At 50.0% G+C, this 12,400-nt stretch overlaps 1 protein-coding gene across 5 annotated transcripts in view; it reads right to left on the bottom strand.

Annotated features, from left to right (window-relative positions):
* Positions 1-8,548: 8,548 nt before the first annotated feature.
* VTI1A (vesicle transport through interaction with t-SNAREs 1A) overlaps positions 8,549-12,400 on the bottom strand; it is a 358,252-nt gene continuing 354,400 nt past the window's right edge. For 2 of the 5 annotated variants that reach the window (XM_045878828.3, XM_064595279.1), the window contains 2 exons: positions 12,032-12,170; positions 8,549-11,439 (listed from right to left, as the gene is read on the bottom strand). In XM_045878828.3, the coding sequence (XP_045734784.1) occupies positions 12,077-12,170 (94 nt within the window). In that variant the 3' untranslated portion in view covers positions 8,549-11,439; positions 12,032-12,076. The other 3 variants (XM_054508388.2, XM_054508391.2, XR_010412580.1) reach the window with 2 other exon arrangements.

Genomic DNA, 12,400 nt, shown 5'->3' with positions numbered 1-12,400 from the left:
AAAATAAATTACTTTGTGGAATACAGCAAATAAATAGTTTTTTTTTTAAAACAAAAAATAACCCTATGAATATTGGGGGAGGGGGAGTGAGGTTATGGAGGCATTGTGGAGCTAGGGGAAGTTGAAACAAATGCCCGAATGAGATGAAGGAACAGCACGTGTTAATGACAATTAACAGCGGACATTCTAACTCCTTCCCCTCATCCCCTTGGTTTTAGGAGCGATTTCTCCCTATCCCCGAGCCAGGCTCTGAGCACCGCTCCTGACACCCACCGTCTGCGCGATCCAGATAATGTAATCGCAGCATCATTAGGAACCATGAAATCGCAATTCCCCAGGGAAGAAGCGCTATCGTTCAGTTACGCACAGAAGAGCCATTAATTAGCAGATTTCAGTTTAAAGTGACTATGTACTACACGGGTTCTAATCCCACTCTGGAGCAGCTCTCAGGCCTAATGAATTAGCCGGAGGAAGTTGAGCAGGAGCCAGAAGACATCACTCAAAGGGAATTGAAGTGAAATAAGATAAACTTAAAACCACAAAATTTAAAAATGATCAAGAGATCATCCGCTATTGGAGAAAAGCTGTAGGAGAAGCCAAATGGAGGTCATCCGAATTTTCTTCTCTTGAAATGGCACTGTTGAGTATGCTGTTTAGTATCTGGGGGATTCCATTTGAGGCGAGTTGATCTAAACTGACTCATTCATTCATTCATGCCATTCATCCTACAAATGTTCTCTTAAAGTTAACAGCATTTTAGAGAAGATGACAGGCTGCTACTTTGGACACATTCATCCCTTGGACAGGTGAGTCCTCCCACATCAGGCAAGGAAGGTGGAAAGTCGCACTTGGAACCTCCATGACAGTAGCTTTGGAAATGCTTCTGAAAAGGAGATACCCTCTTCCTGGAAGGATAAGTGGAATCGGGATTTTTACCATTCTCGAGAAGATGACCCCTCAACCCAAACCTGGTTGGCACCTACCCTCCTGTGTTGGTACCTTTGAAATTCTGGCCTCACCGTTAAATAAAAGGGATGAAATTAGAGATCAATGACCAGTGTTTGCACACTGGCCTCAGCCCTTGGGCTGGCTGACATCTTCCTATCTCACAACTTGCTTGGATTCCAAATATAGAGGCGATTCAGTATGTATGCCAGGGAAGAGGGGTGGCTTTTAGACTGGCGCTTCAGTTCTAGGACATAATACCTATGGACAATACCTGGGGGAGAGTCTGACTTAATGGTTAAACCTACACGAGAGGGGCTGAACCCCTTTTTTAAGAAAGAAGGGCCATGTTCCAAGGCCAAGGGTTGGCACCACAAACTGGCTTCTAAATCCTGTTCATGGGTTTCATCCAAGTGCACCTTCATAATGTGCCGTGAGCAAGGGAGGGGCGAGTGCAAAGTTAATGGTCTGGTTTCCTGATAGGGAAATGGGTGCCCCAGAGGGAAAGTGACTCACCCAGGCAGGACCGGCTCCATAATTTGTGAAATCCAAAGCAAAATGAAAATATGGAGCCCTGTGTTCAGAAAGCAAGAAAGAAATGTTTTTTCATTTCTTTCCTTGTTTCTCTCTCTTGTCATGGTGTTTAAAATTTTCTAGTTAATGTCTTCCAAGTCAGGTCAAAATTTTAAATCACTAGCACAGATTTTACTGTTCTTTTTTTTACTGTTCATTTTCATATTGTGCAACGCCAGTTTTAAAGGCAAATATCAGAATATTTACGTTTGTGGAATCAGCAGTTACACAACCTATTTTGTGGCTTGTTTTGAGAGGGTGCCTCAACCAGAAGAGACAAGAAGACTCAGGCCAGAAGAGACAAGCCAGACTCAGGAACATTGGCAGAAGGAAGACAGGGCTCCCCCGGGCCTGGGGATTCTCTCTGGGGGAGGTCAAACCCTTAGGGCGCTGGCCCCTGCCTTGTGACTTGGGCATGCACTTGCCCTCCGGCCTGGGGATCAGGATTCTTTCCTTCCCAGAGGCTGGACGGATGGGTTGTGCCCCAGGCCTGGAACAGGAGGTCAAGGTAGGCATGTCCCTCTTCTGCAGGGTCCCTGCCCCAATCCTCAGCAGATGGGCAACCCCAAGGGCAGGGCAACCTTGGTGCCATGATGCATTAGGCATACCCGGTGCCTGCATCGGGGTAGATTAGAGGCTCGCGCCCCCCCCCCCCCCACTAAATGTGCCCTGATGCTGCCAGCATAGGGCGGGGCCTGCAGCTGCCATGCCCCACCCAAGATGCCATGCGCTGCACCTGTCCAACCTTTGACCCTCCCCCTGCCTGAGCCCAGGTTGGGGGCAGGTTGGCAGCAGTGGCTGAATGGAGGTTGGGGTGGGAAGGCCGAGTGGAACTGGGGTGCCAGGGGGCTGAGCATCAGACCCCAGAAGCAGGGAGTTGGTGGGAGGCAGGACTGCATGGGAGCCATGGCTCTAAGCTCCCCATTCTTGGTCCGCATTGTCTCCCTGAACTTCATTTACAAAACGCAATTATGAAGATAAAATTATCATGAATTTCAACATGGCGACTGTACAGCATTAAGCCCGCAGTGTGGGGCCCTTCTGAAGGTGGGGTCGCCTGGACTGCACTGCACAGCCCGTGCCGGCAGCCCTGCATCCAAGAGCACTCAGAAGCTCAGTGCACCAAATCTCCTGCTCTTCTAGGACGTTCTACACACCAGGGGCTGCCATCTTACCCCAAGGCTTTGGCCCTCACATGGTTAGGAACATTCCCTTTTCTCTGCCATGGATGACTGGAGTTGGCAGAGGCCGACCTTCCTAAGACTTTCCAACCAACTTTCCCATTTGCCAGATGAGGAACCGAAGCCCCGAGCAGGCTCTGACTTGTCACCATGAGGCCACATGCCAGGCTGGTGGCATGGAAGGGCCCAGAGCTCTGAGTACCTCCGGCCTGGAAGATGCCAGACTCTGGGAAAAGAGAGCAGCCTCGTGGGGTCTCCCTGCCAGGCTGTTCCTGGGTGCGCATACGCGGCCACCACCGCCACCAGAACCCAGAGCGTGTCAGGGCCTCCCCCAGCTCTAAAGCAGCGTCCCCTTAGCATCAGCAGCCGAGGTGTTTGCCAGAGGCCTCTGGGCTCAGCGTCGGGGGAGGGGGACTCCAATTCTCAATTGTTTCTCACAAGATTCTTTTGCTAGTGATGGTGGACTTGAGCACGAAAACGCCTTTCCCCGGGGAGGCTAGTAGCTCAGCTGAGGGGACACCCAGGGTGTCCTCTGTCAGTCCTCAAGAGAGAAAAGATCTGACATTCAGGGAAAAAATGATCACAGCCAATGGGGATGGAACCGAGTTTTTCTGTGCATGTTGGGGTTTAAAAAGAATGTAATGGAGGAACGTTAGCCCCGTGGTGTGAAGGCCAGCACTAACAAAGAGGCTCCGTGGCTGGGCCGTGGCTTCCAGAATGTGGTGCTGTCTGAGTTACATCTCCTTGTGCAGAGGACAGAAGCCCGAGTAGAGGCTGAAGACCTGGAGTCCATTCCTGGCTCCGCCACCCATTTGCTGGGTGGTTTCGAGCAAAGACTCATTCCCTCTCTGTGCCCCATCTCCCCATGTGAACAAGCAGTTTGGCCAAAATGGTCCCTAAATCCTGTGCAGCTAGAGGGTTCTGTGAATCTGAGCCCATCCACCTGGTTGGCTTTTGCCATCCAAACCGTCGTCAAGGTGGCCAGCCCAGAGTTCAAAGGACACGGGTCCCACATTTCCTCCTTTCCAACCCCGCTCTCCCTGGCTCTGTGGGTTTTGTCTCCCCCCACGGGAGCTCAGGGAGGTCCATTTGGAGGCCAGTACCCTGTGGCAGGCTTTGCCGGGATGCCCAGGCTCCTCCCGTCCCTGGATCAAAGTTTCTCCACTGTCTGGGGGCTGGTGGTGGGGGAGGGTGACCCATCAGCCTCGTACCCAAATCTGGATTCTGCTTCTATTTTCCCCTTTCTGCATGGGGGACAGAGAGAGAAGAAGGAGAGAGAAGCCTTTGAAAAACGTCTCCTGCTCCATCGTTCAGCAATTCACCTCGCCGCCGAGCCCAGTGACACTCCCGTGGTGCACCTCTTAGCCACTCGGCAACTTTTTTCCCTTTTATGATATTTTGGGTTTCTGATTGCCTGCCAAGTCGAACCTTTATCATTTAATAAGCAGAAAAAAGGAAGAAAGAAAAAAGAAAAAAAGGAAAAAAAAATCCTCTAAGTCAGTCCCAATCTAAAGGGTCCCCATTCCTGTCCCCTGCCTCTCTGGGGCTGGTCCTGGATACGGAGCCAGTGCTCATGGGGACTCAACCACTTGCAGGCAAAATGTCAACTCTACTCTACTCTAGTGGGGCCATTTTGCACATGTAGTCGTGGGAACTGCGAGGAAGGAACACACAGCACTAGAGGGCGTGGCAAGGATTCGTGGAGGTGGGGCTTTGACCTTGGGGGCCGTGGTGGGAGGTGGCAGGGGCGTGGGCAGCGCCGCAGGATTTCCAGCCCCCGGAGAGTGACCTGCCTGAGAGCAGAGAGCAAGGCCGGGCTCTGGGGACGAAAACAGCTGTCCCACCTGCAGCCCCAGGGCTGTGGGGCTGTTGCGCTTGTTTTCGCACCTCGCTTCTTCACCACGTGTCTTTGGAGCCTGGAACATGGTAAGGAGCCATGGGGGGACAGGGGGCGGGGTGCATGGATGAGGAGGAGACAAGAATCAAGCAGAGACAGTCTCTGAGCGCCACGATGTCCCTGCTGTGCTGAAACCCCTGGATGGGGCAGTGTGCGGAGGGGCTGCCCGGGGCATAAGCCATCAGGTTTGGTCTCTTCCCCAAATGCCTTGGCCTCCTCATCTCAGCAGGGTTGGGAGGGGAGCAGGCTGGAGCAGGAGCTCCCCAAGGAAAGCAATTGGCTGGAACCCACTGTCTACTGTCCTAACCACCCCCCTCACCCCCCCGCCTTCCTGCCTTCTCTCCTCCTCCTCCTCAGCAAGGCCACTGCTGTGGGACGTACCAGGGGAACCTCACCCAGTTATCTTGCCTTGGCCGAGCCCATGTGTTCTCTGACCTGAGTGGTCCTGGGCCCGGGGGCCAGGGTGTGTGTGGGCTTCTCCGGCAAGGCTGTGCCCCCCGGTAACACATTCCTTACCCAAAAAGGCAGCTGATCCCAGGAGAAACCACCAGGGAGCTGGTCCCAGGCAACCAAGGTCTCCTTCCCTTCTGCCCCCTTCTCCCAAAGACCACTGACTGCTCCTTGCCATGGTGGGTCTTGCCTCCCCTAAATCTGCCTTCAAGAAAGGGGGAGACAGTTCACCCAGAGGGATCAGTTGTTGATGGGACTGAAGCTGACCAGGGGAAGAAGAAGCTGCATTTTGCCAGGGCTCAAGGTCACCCACCAAAGGAATGGACTTTAGAGGTGGGATTTCAGCTGGTGGGATTCACCAGCTTACCAGTGTTCCTGTGCAGAGACCTGGCTCATCTTACAATTGTACATGGCTTAGAGGACCAAGGCCTGGGTCACCTCCTGTGTCCAGAAGACATGGGAACATGGAAGGGGATAATGTGTTTTGAGCCTCAGGGTGTGGGGCTGTCGGGCTTCAGGCCCTGTGCATTTAGCATCCTATGGCTGAGGCTTCTCTACTGAATTTAACAACAACCCCATTCCCCCCAAACATGACGGATTTGGCCACATTCTCGGCTCCTCTCTCTCTGATGGTGTTAAGATGGAAAATTAACAGGCACACGCAGTACAGCATGCCAAGGTGCTTAGCCCAGTGCCGGGCATGCGGGAGGCCTCTGAGAGTGTCAGCGGAGGGCGCCCCTGTGGCCTGGGTCTTTGGCAGAACCTTCCGGAGAGAAGCTGGAGCCTGAGGATGTATTTCATTCTCAACTCTGTGGGGCCTCATCATCCAAAAAACATTTCTGTCCAACTCAGGTACTTTTTCTTGGCAAAATAAGTTAAAAACAAAAAAGTTGAGGCAATAAAGCAGCACTGAGCTGGAGAAGGGCCTTGCCCCCACCCCGGCCCCCCAGTACTGTCCCCTCCTGAGCACACCTGGGGAAGCTGAGGGGTGGGGGAAGGAGGGGGCTGCGCTGAACGGCGCTGTCCTGCCCCCAGGAAAAGTCCAGGCAGCTCTCAGTGGAGCCGTGTGCACAGCGGATCAATACGGGCTTCGGGCCGCTGAGCTATTATTCACGCCAAAGGGCCTTGTTTGGATGAAGGGAAGGAGGGGGTGCACGAGTTCACAGAATCACAGTCTAGAGCTCTGCTGCTTGGCATTTCCCCCTCTCTCTGTGATGCCTTCGTTATTTATGTAGCACGAGTAATGAGGTGATTCAGGATGAGGAAGTGCTTCTCCCACAGCATGCTGGGAGCTCCTTGAGGCATGACAACAGAGGCTGTGTGGGATTTGGGCCGGGGGTCCTGGGAGACAGGCACCCTGTCTTTCCCCACCTTTGGTGCCTCCTGAAGGAGGCCAATAATGGGCCCAGGGTGGCACAAAGAGGGGCCTAACGCCAGTGCCCTTCTCTCTTACCTATCTCCGGGGATGAGTCCCACTAATCATTTCTTGTCCCCTGGTGCTGGGAATCCATCCTTAACCCATACACCATCTATTCCTCACCTCCTCACACATTCCCAACCCACTTGTCCTGTCATTTTGGGTTTGTGCCACCATCTTGTTTTTGCCCAACTTGCCTCTGGTAAGAGGGCTTTGGAACATTCCCCTTATTACTGACCTAGAATCCTAATGGACATGGGCAGTCTCTCTTAGCATTCCCTGGGTCTTGGCTCCTCTACCACAGAAGAGGACCCTATATCCAGCCTTGGCTCCAATCACATACACTATTCTCCTGCCTGCACCTGGCAGCTCTTGGTTACCCTGCAATGTCTCCTTTCTTGGGGAGTATCCTGTGGCTTTAAGAACTTCTCTGAGCTGTCCACACAGTCCCCTGCCCCATTTTTAAAAGGCTGACATCGTGTCTAAGAGCTACCTGACAAGTCACAAGATGTGGATGGCCCCTGGCAGACATACTGGTTTGAGCCCAATGGGCTGCAGGCAAAGCCATCTAAACAAGAATGTTTCCTGGAGTCTGGCTTAAGGTTAGTGAATTATAGCATAGGATGAGGTCCAGTTTGAGGGTTGGTGGCTCATCTCAGGCAACCAGGGTCTCTGGGAGTCAGACTGGGGATGGCTTACCACAAAGCCTTCCTTCCTTTTGGAGAAACGACTCTGAGCCTGTCTTTTGCTGAGGTGTGGAGTCCATTCCGAAGGTGGTAAGTTGTCATGTGGCTAATTTGGAACAGACTGAAATAGAGACCTGAGACCCCTTAGACCCTGGTGTGTGGACCATTTCTATGCCCATGGTGATGTCTGAAGCTTAGGGCAGGCCTCGCTTGGCTCCCACCTGCTGGACCCGCCCCTCCTATGCCACAGCTCCTGCTGGGACCATCTGTCCTTGGGGGGAGGGGGTGATGCTGAGAGATGGTGGCTGAGCAAGGGACATGCGCCATCTCTCCCCTTCACATCCATGGAGTGGCCGCCCAAGGAGGTCTGTCTTTCTAGGGACGGGTGGGTGGGAGTAAAGCAGGTTGGCGGAAAAGTACTCCTCGTTCCCTGTTATTGACCGGAACACCCCAGCCCTGCAGTACCAGTGGACCAGGCCTCTGAGAGTAGCTTCCATGGCTCTGTGAAACTCATCGGATCAAACAAGGAGATCAGATGCCGCCAGACGTTCGGGCATGGAGAATGCCACTGACCTCAGACCCCGAATGACGATGATGACGATGATGATGATGGAGCTTTTCCCCTCAAAGCTCAGAGCCCGTGGAAAAGCTAATGATTTCACCAACGGCAAGTCACAGAAAGGAAAAAAGATAGAAGGTCAATCCCAGCAAAGCATTGCTCCTATTGTCTCTTAGGGAAGCGCTGTTTGCAATGAGCTCATTGACTACACAGAGACGCCCCATCACACGCTCCCCACACCAGCCGACTGGATGCACAAGTGTTCCTTTAAGAAATCCCTACTTACTCTCCAGACCACAGTCCTCCAACCGCACACTCAGCTAGTGGAGGAGACAAGTGGACCAGAGACAGGGGACTCACAGAGGTTCCTTTGAGACCAGCCCCAGCCACAACCAACCAACCGTCCTTGGCTCTGGATCTGCATTTCTCCCAGGAAAGCCACCTCCACTCCCAAGCACCGAGTGCCCCACCAGGCTAGCAGTTCAAACCAAAGAGACAAGGAAATCATTGCTTGTAGTTAATTCTCAACTACGTAGACAAATGGCTATAAATATTTATGATGGGAAATTTCATTATTTAAAAATTCGGCTCTAAATTTCCAGCTAACTCCATGAAGAATGCCTGCTGAACAGGTTGCAAATTAAGAACAATTATTTTTCTCTTCTGCATTTGAATAGAACTTACAGCTAAAGTCATTTAAAGGGGTTAACATCAACCTTAATTAAATATTAAAGTGTGCTGTACCTGCTATTGTTGCCCCCTCGAATAAGATATAACCTATTTTTGACAAGTTTTCATCTTTCTCTGTGGAAGACGCTACATGAAATCAAATCAGTGGCAAAGAGGAGAGTAATGAATAATCTATTTCATATTCCAACAGTACCCAGAGCTCAGGAGTGGAAAAATATTCAGTCAGATGATGGCAAGAGGCTGCTTGGGTACCACCTGACACAGCTAATGTTTAAATAATAATAATAATAATAATAATAAGCGATAAACAAATCATTAGCCCTTAACGGTTGTTTAATGCAATTTGTTAATGAACGTAATGGCGGGGACTAATAAGGAAAGAAAATAAAACCGTCTAAACAGGCGCCAAGTTGCTGGCGATGCGCAATTATTTCCTTGTCAAGTTTTTATGATTTAATGAGCCCCTCTGGGACTGACGGCTGTCAGTCAGTCGTGACTTTTTGACACCATTACAACTTCAAATACAGCAGCAGGCAGGCTGTTTTCCTCGGATTTGAAATACTGAAATGATCTGACAGTTTTAAAGAAAAGATGGGCAAAAAAAAAAAAAAGAGGAGAGAGGGAGAGAAAGACAGTTGCTTTCCTTTCTTTCTTTCCACCCCCTTCCCTTATTCTACGGGGTGGATAATCTCTGGATGCTGTTTGGTAATGAAAATCCAATCACTGAGGTCATTATCTGATGAGGTTTTTGGAACAGGCAGGCTTTTTTCCCCCTCTTTATTTCCTTACTTAATGATAACCCTCAATGGGCTTGCCCCGCATGGGACGGCCAGAGCCGCACAATTTTGTTCACCATTAATTTCAGCCTTTGAAGCTCAGGGCTCAGAAGCCGTAGCAAAGCAAACCCCCCACCAAGCTGGTTCCAAAATAAGACAATCCAGCCTGCCTTAAACAGAATAGCAAATGGCCTCCCAGCCCAGGCCTGGCGGCTGACGTCAAGCCCAGTGCATCTGCAGGCATTCGCCTTCAACACGGAACATTTAAAACTCTTTACAACTTAAGAGACTTTAATTAAATTGCTTTTGATTCCGGAGCAGGGTAGCATCCACTGTGTTTATTCGGTCGGGGAAACTGTTTAGTCTGCATGAATTTTAGATGGCAAGGGCTTCCTCCTCCTCGTCCTCCTCCTCGTCCTCGCCTTCACCCCCCCATCCCACCTTCCTTCTGAACATCATCATTAGCACACGTGCCCAACCGTAGAAATAAGTCCTCGATCAAAGTCTACGGGTTAAGTTCCTAGAACCTTTCACAGATCTGGACCTGCTTCACCTCGGTGGGCTTTTCCCCTTCCCTGGTGGAGCAGCGAAGTGGGGAGAAAACTGTGTCCCCGCCGGGCTCCTGCGCATTTCTCCTCCATCACCCGGGAGGGCCACGCAGGGGTTCGGGGGACTTCAGAGCAGCTTCTTACAAAGCGCCCACTGTCAGGCTCCCTTCTCCAGGTGGGCTGGACGGGGCTGTCAGGCCAAGGGTTATCTGTTCCGATACTCTCACTCTCGAGGCTGAATTGGGGCAAAATCTCAGGCAAGAGCCGATAAAGAGACAGAACTGGCAAGTAAAAAGCCACTGAGGGGTGAGCAGTGCATTACCTCCCCATTTCATCTACTTCAACACGAACACAGGGTTTTACTGAAATATTTAGGAGCCAGCGCACTGGTTTAGATGATCAGATCAACCTGGCTTGCTGGGTGGCCCGGGGAAGCGGCGTGAGGCGTAGGTAGAGAGCTGGTTATACACTTTGGCTAAGAACAACAGTTCCAAAAGCAGCTACCCGAGAGGCTGGTGTAATACTTCCCCGCCATTCGTGTTTCAGAACAAGAAGGAGGTTGTCTGTTTGTTTCCTCCTCTTTAATGGTTTCTCCAGTGTGTTCAGCATGTACAGAATTCCGTTATCGGAATAAAAGAATCTTGCTGAGATAGATCCCTTAAGCTGATAGGAAAATTCGCACTGCCTTCCCACTCCTTCACTGTCCTACTTCGCTCGGCCAAAATCCCATACCATCCCTGCGAGGTAAAGGCCACAGCTTTATGTACACAATACTAAATGATTTATCTGGACACATGTAGGCCCTGGCTAAGTGCGCTAAGTGCGATTTCTCTGGTAGATTTTGCCATTCTGCATTTCCTCTCTAAACCATAACTGTTCTTTTCTGAGTTGGGGGGAAAAAAACATAAAAATAAAGTGCTGCATCCAGGTGATCTCGATCTACAGGCACAGGTGGTTAGCATTTTTGGGGGAGAGAACAGGTTTGCTTTTCAAGGATTCAAAGCTTCCAATTATATTCAAAAGATAGTACGGACCTTGGAAGTGCCTATGAAGTCTTAAGAAAAACACATTTTGCTTTATGACTAGGGGGAAAATGACCTCAGCTTGGGGCAACCTTAAGCCTGATCATAAATGAACTCATTTTGAACGCAATTCCCGGTTACCTCGGACAGAAAGAAACCAAAGGAAATCACAAAGCACGTCAGAGGTTTGAATACACAGTGAACTCAGGAAGGCTGTGCTAACATTTTTTTGTAGAAAATCCAAGCCGTCCTTGTAATATGCTGCAACCCCTTATTCTTTGAAAGGAGGTTAGTGAACGTTTTCCATGAAGTTTATTTCTAGTGGATCATCCTATAGAACTCTACCATATTTATAATCACATTTGAAATTTCACACTGACGGACTCATGTTCTTGCTCTTCCTGAAATATTCATGTTCTCTTACATACTGGAATGGATGTGGAGAGAGCCTTGTCAGACCTTTTGCTTGTATGAGGGCTGCTTTTGGCAGTGAAGATATTAAAACCGAAAGGATGCCGAGATGCTTACACAGGTCAGGGGAGAGGAGGTCACAATTAAATATCGTGCCAGGGCTCACTTTGCCAGCAAATTCTGGAGACTATGGGATTTGGGGAAGGTAAGGAAATATTTCATGTAGCCAGTAATCAAAGTTGTGAAAAGTGGATCTTGGGCAGGCTCAGCAAAAATATTCTTGGCTGTAAAAAAAAAAAAAAAATTTATATATATATATATATAAACAGAGAAAGTGCTAAGTCAATTTCCGGCACAACTGACATTAAATATCCACCTTTTCAGTGAAAGCACTCAGGCAGGCAGATTATCTTCAGTATGCCTGGGTAGAACAGGGCTGGTTTGCTAGAGCCAGTCACTGGCTCTGGCCCCTGTTTTTCTCTGCGTTTTTATCCTTGGACATCACAGAAGGGCAATTTGGTGACAAGAGATGTGTGACAAACAGCACAGCCCATCAGATGCCCCACGGCTGACTCATCATGCCCTATCCCAAACCGTGACCCCTGACATGTCCACAGGGCAAGGAAGAATGTCACCAAGGCTATTTTGGTTAGGAGATGAAATCACCAAAAGACAAATAAACATTCACCTTCCCCTACAAAAAACAAATCTGGGTGAAGACAAGCCTAGAAAAGGAAACTGACCCACATGCAAACAGGAATAGAAAATATTTTTACACCCTTTGCACTTGAGCTGAACAGGGGTGAAAAGAGGGAGGGTCATTCAGGGCCTGTCAGCATAAAAGAATGATTCATGTGACCATTTTGTCTTAATTACTCAGAACGAGCCGTTTTTGCTGTTTATCAGGGAAGAGCAGATCCATCAGTGTCTTCTGACAGAAAAAGTGATCGCCATCAGGATGGTGACGACCAGGATGATGGCCAAGATGACGACCAGGATGCGGTTCTGGATGATTCTAGGAAAGAGCAGAGGAAAGAAAAAATTCACATAGATACACGAAGGGTTTTCTGACAAAGACCATCCAAGACCAAGCTGGCTAATCAAACGATGGCTTCACAGGTGGGGGTAGGGAGCCCAGTGTAGGGCTTGTGTGTGCGTGCGTATGGTGTGTTTGTATGTGAGTGTGCACGTACAGAGGAGCTTTTGGTTCTAAAATGATCCACGAGGAAATGAGCGACTCCACCG

Source organism: Mirounga angustirostris, unplaced genomic scaffold, assembly GCF_029215605.1.
Source record: "Mirounga angustirostris isolate CCGP_5_RB_7025 unplaced genomic scaffold, mMirAng1.0.hap1 SCAF_6, whole genome shotgun sequence".
NCBI lineage: Eukaryota > Metazoa > Chordata > Mammalia > Carnivora > Phocidae > Mirounga > Mirounga angustirostris.
This window is presented reverse-complemented; position numbering and strand designations above follow the sequence as displayed.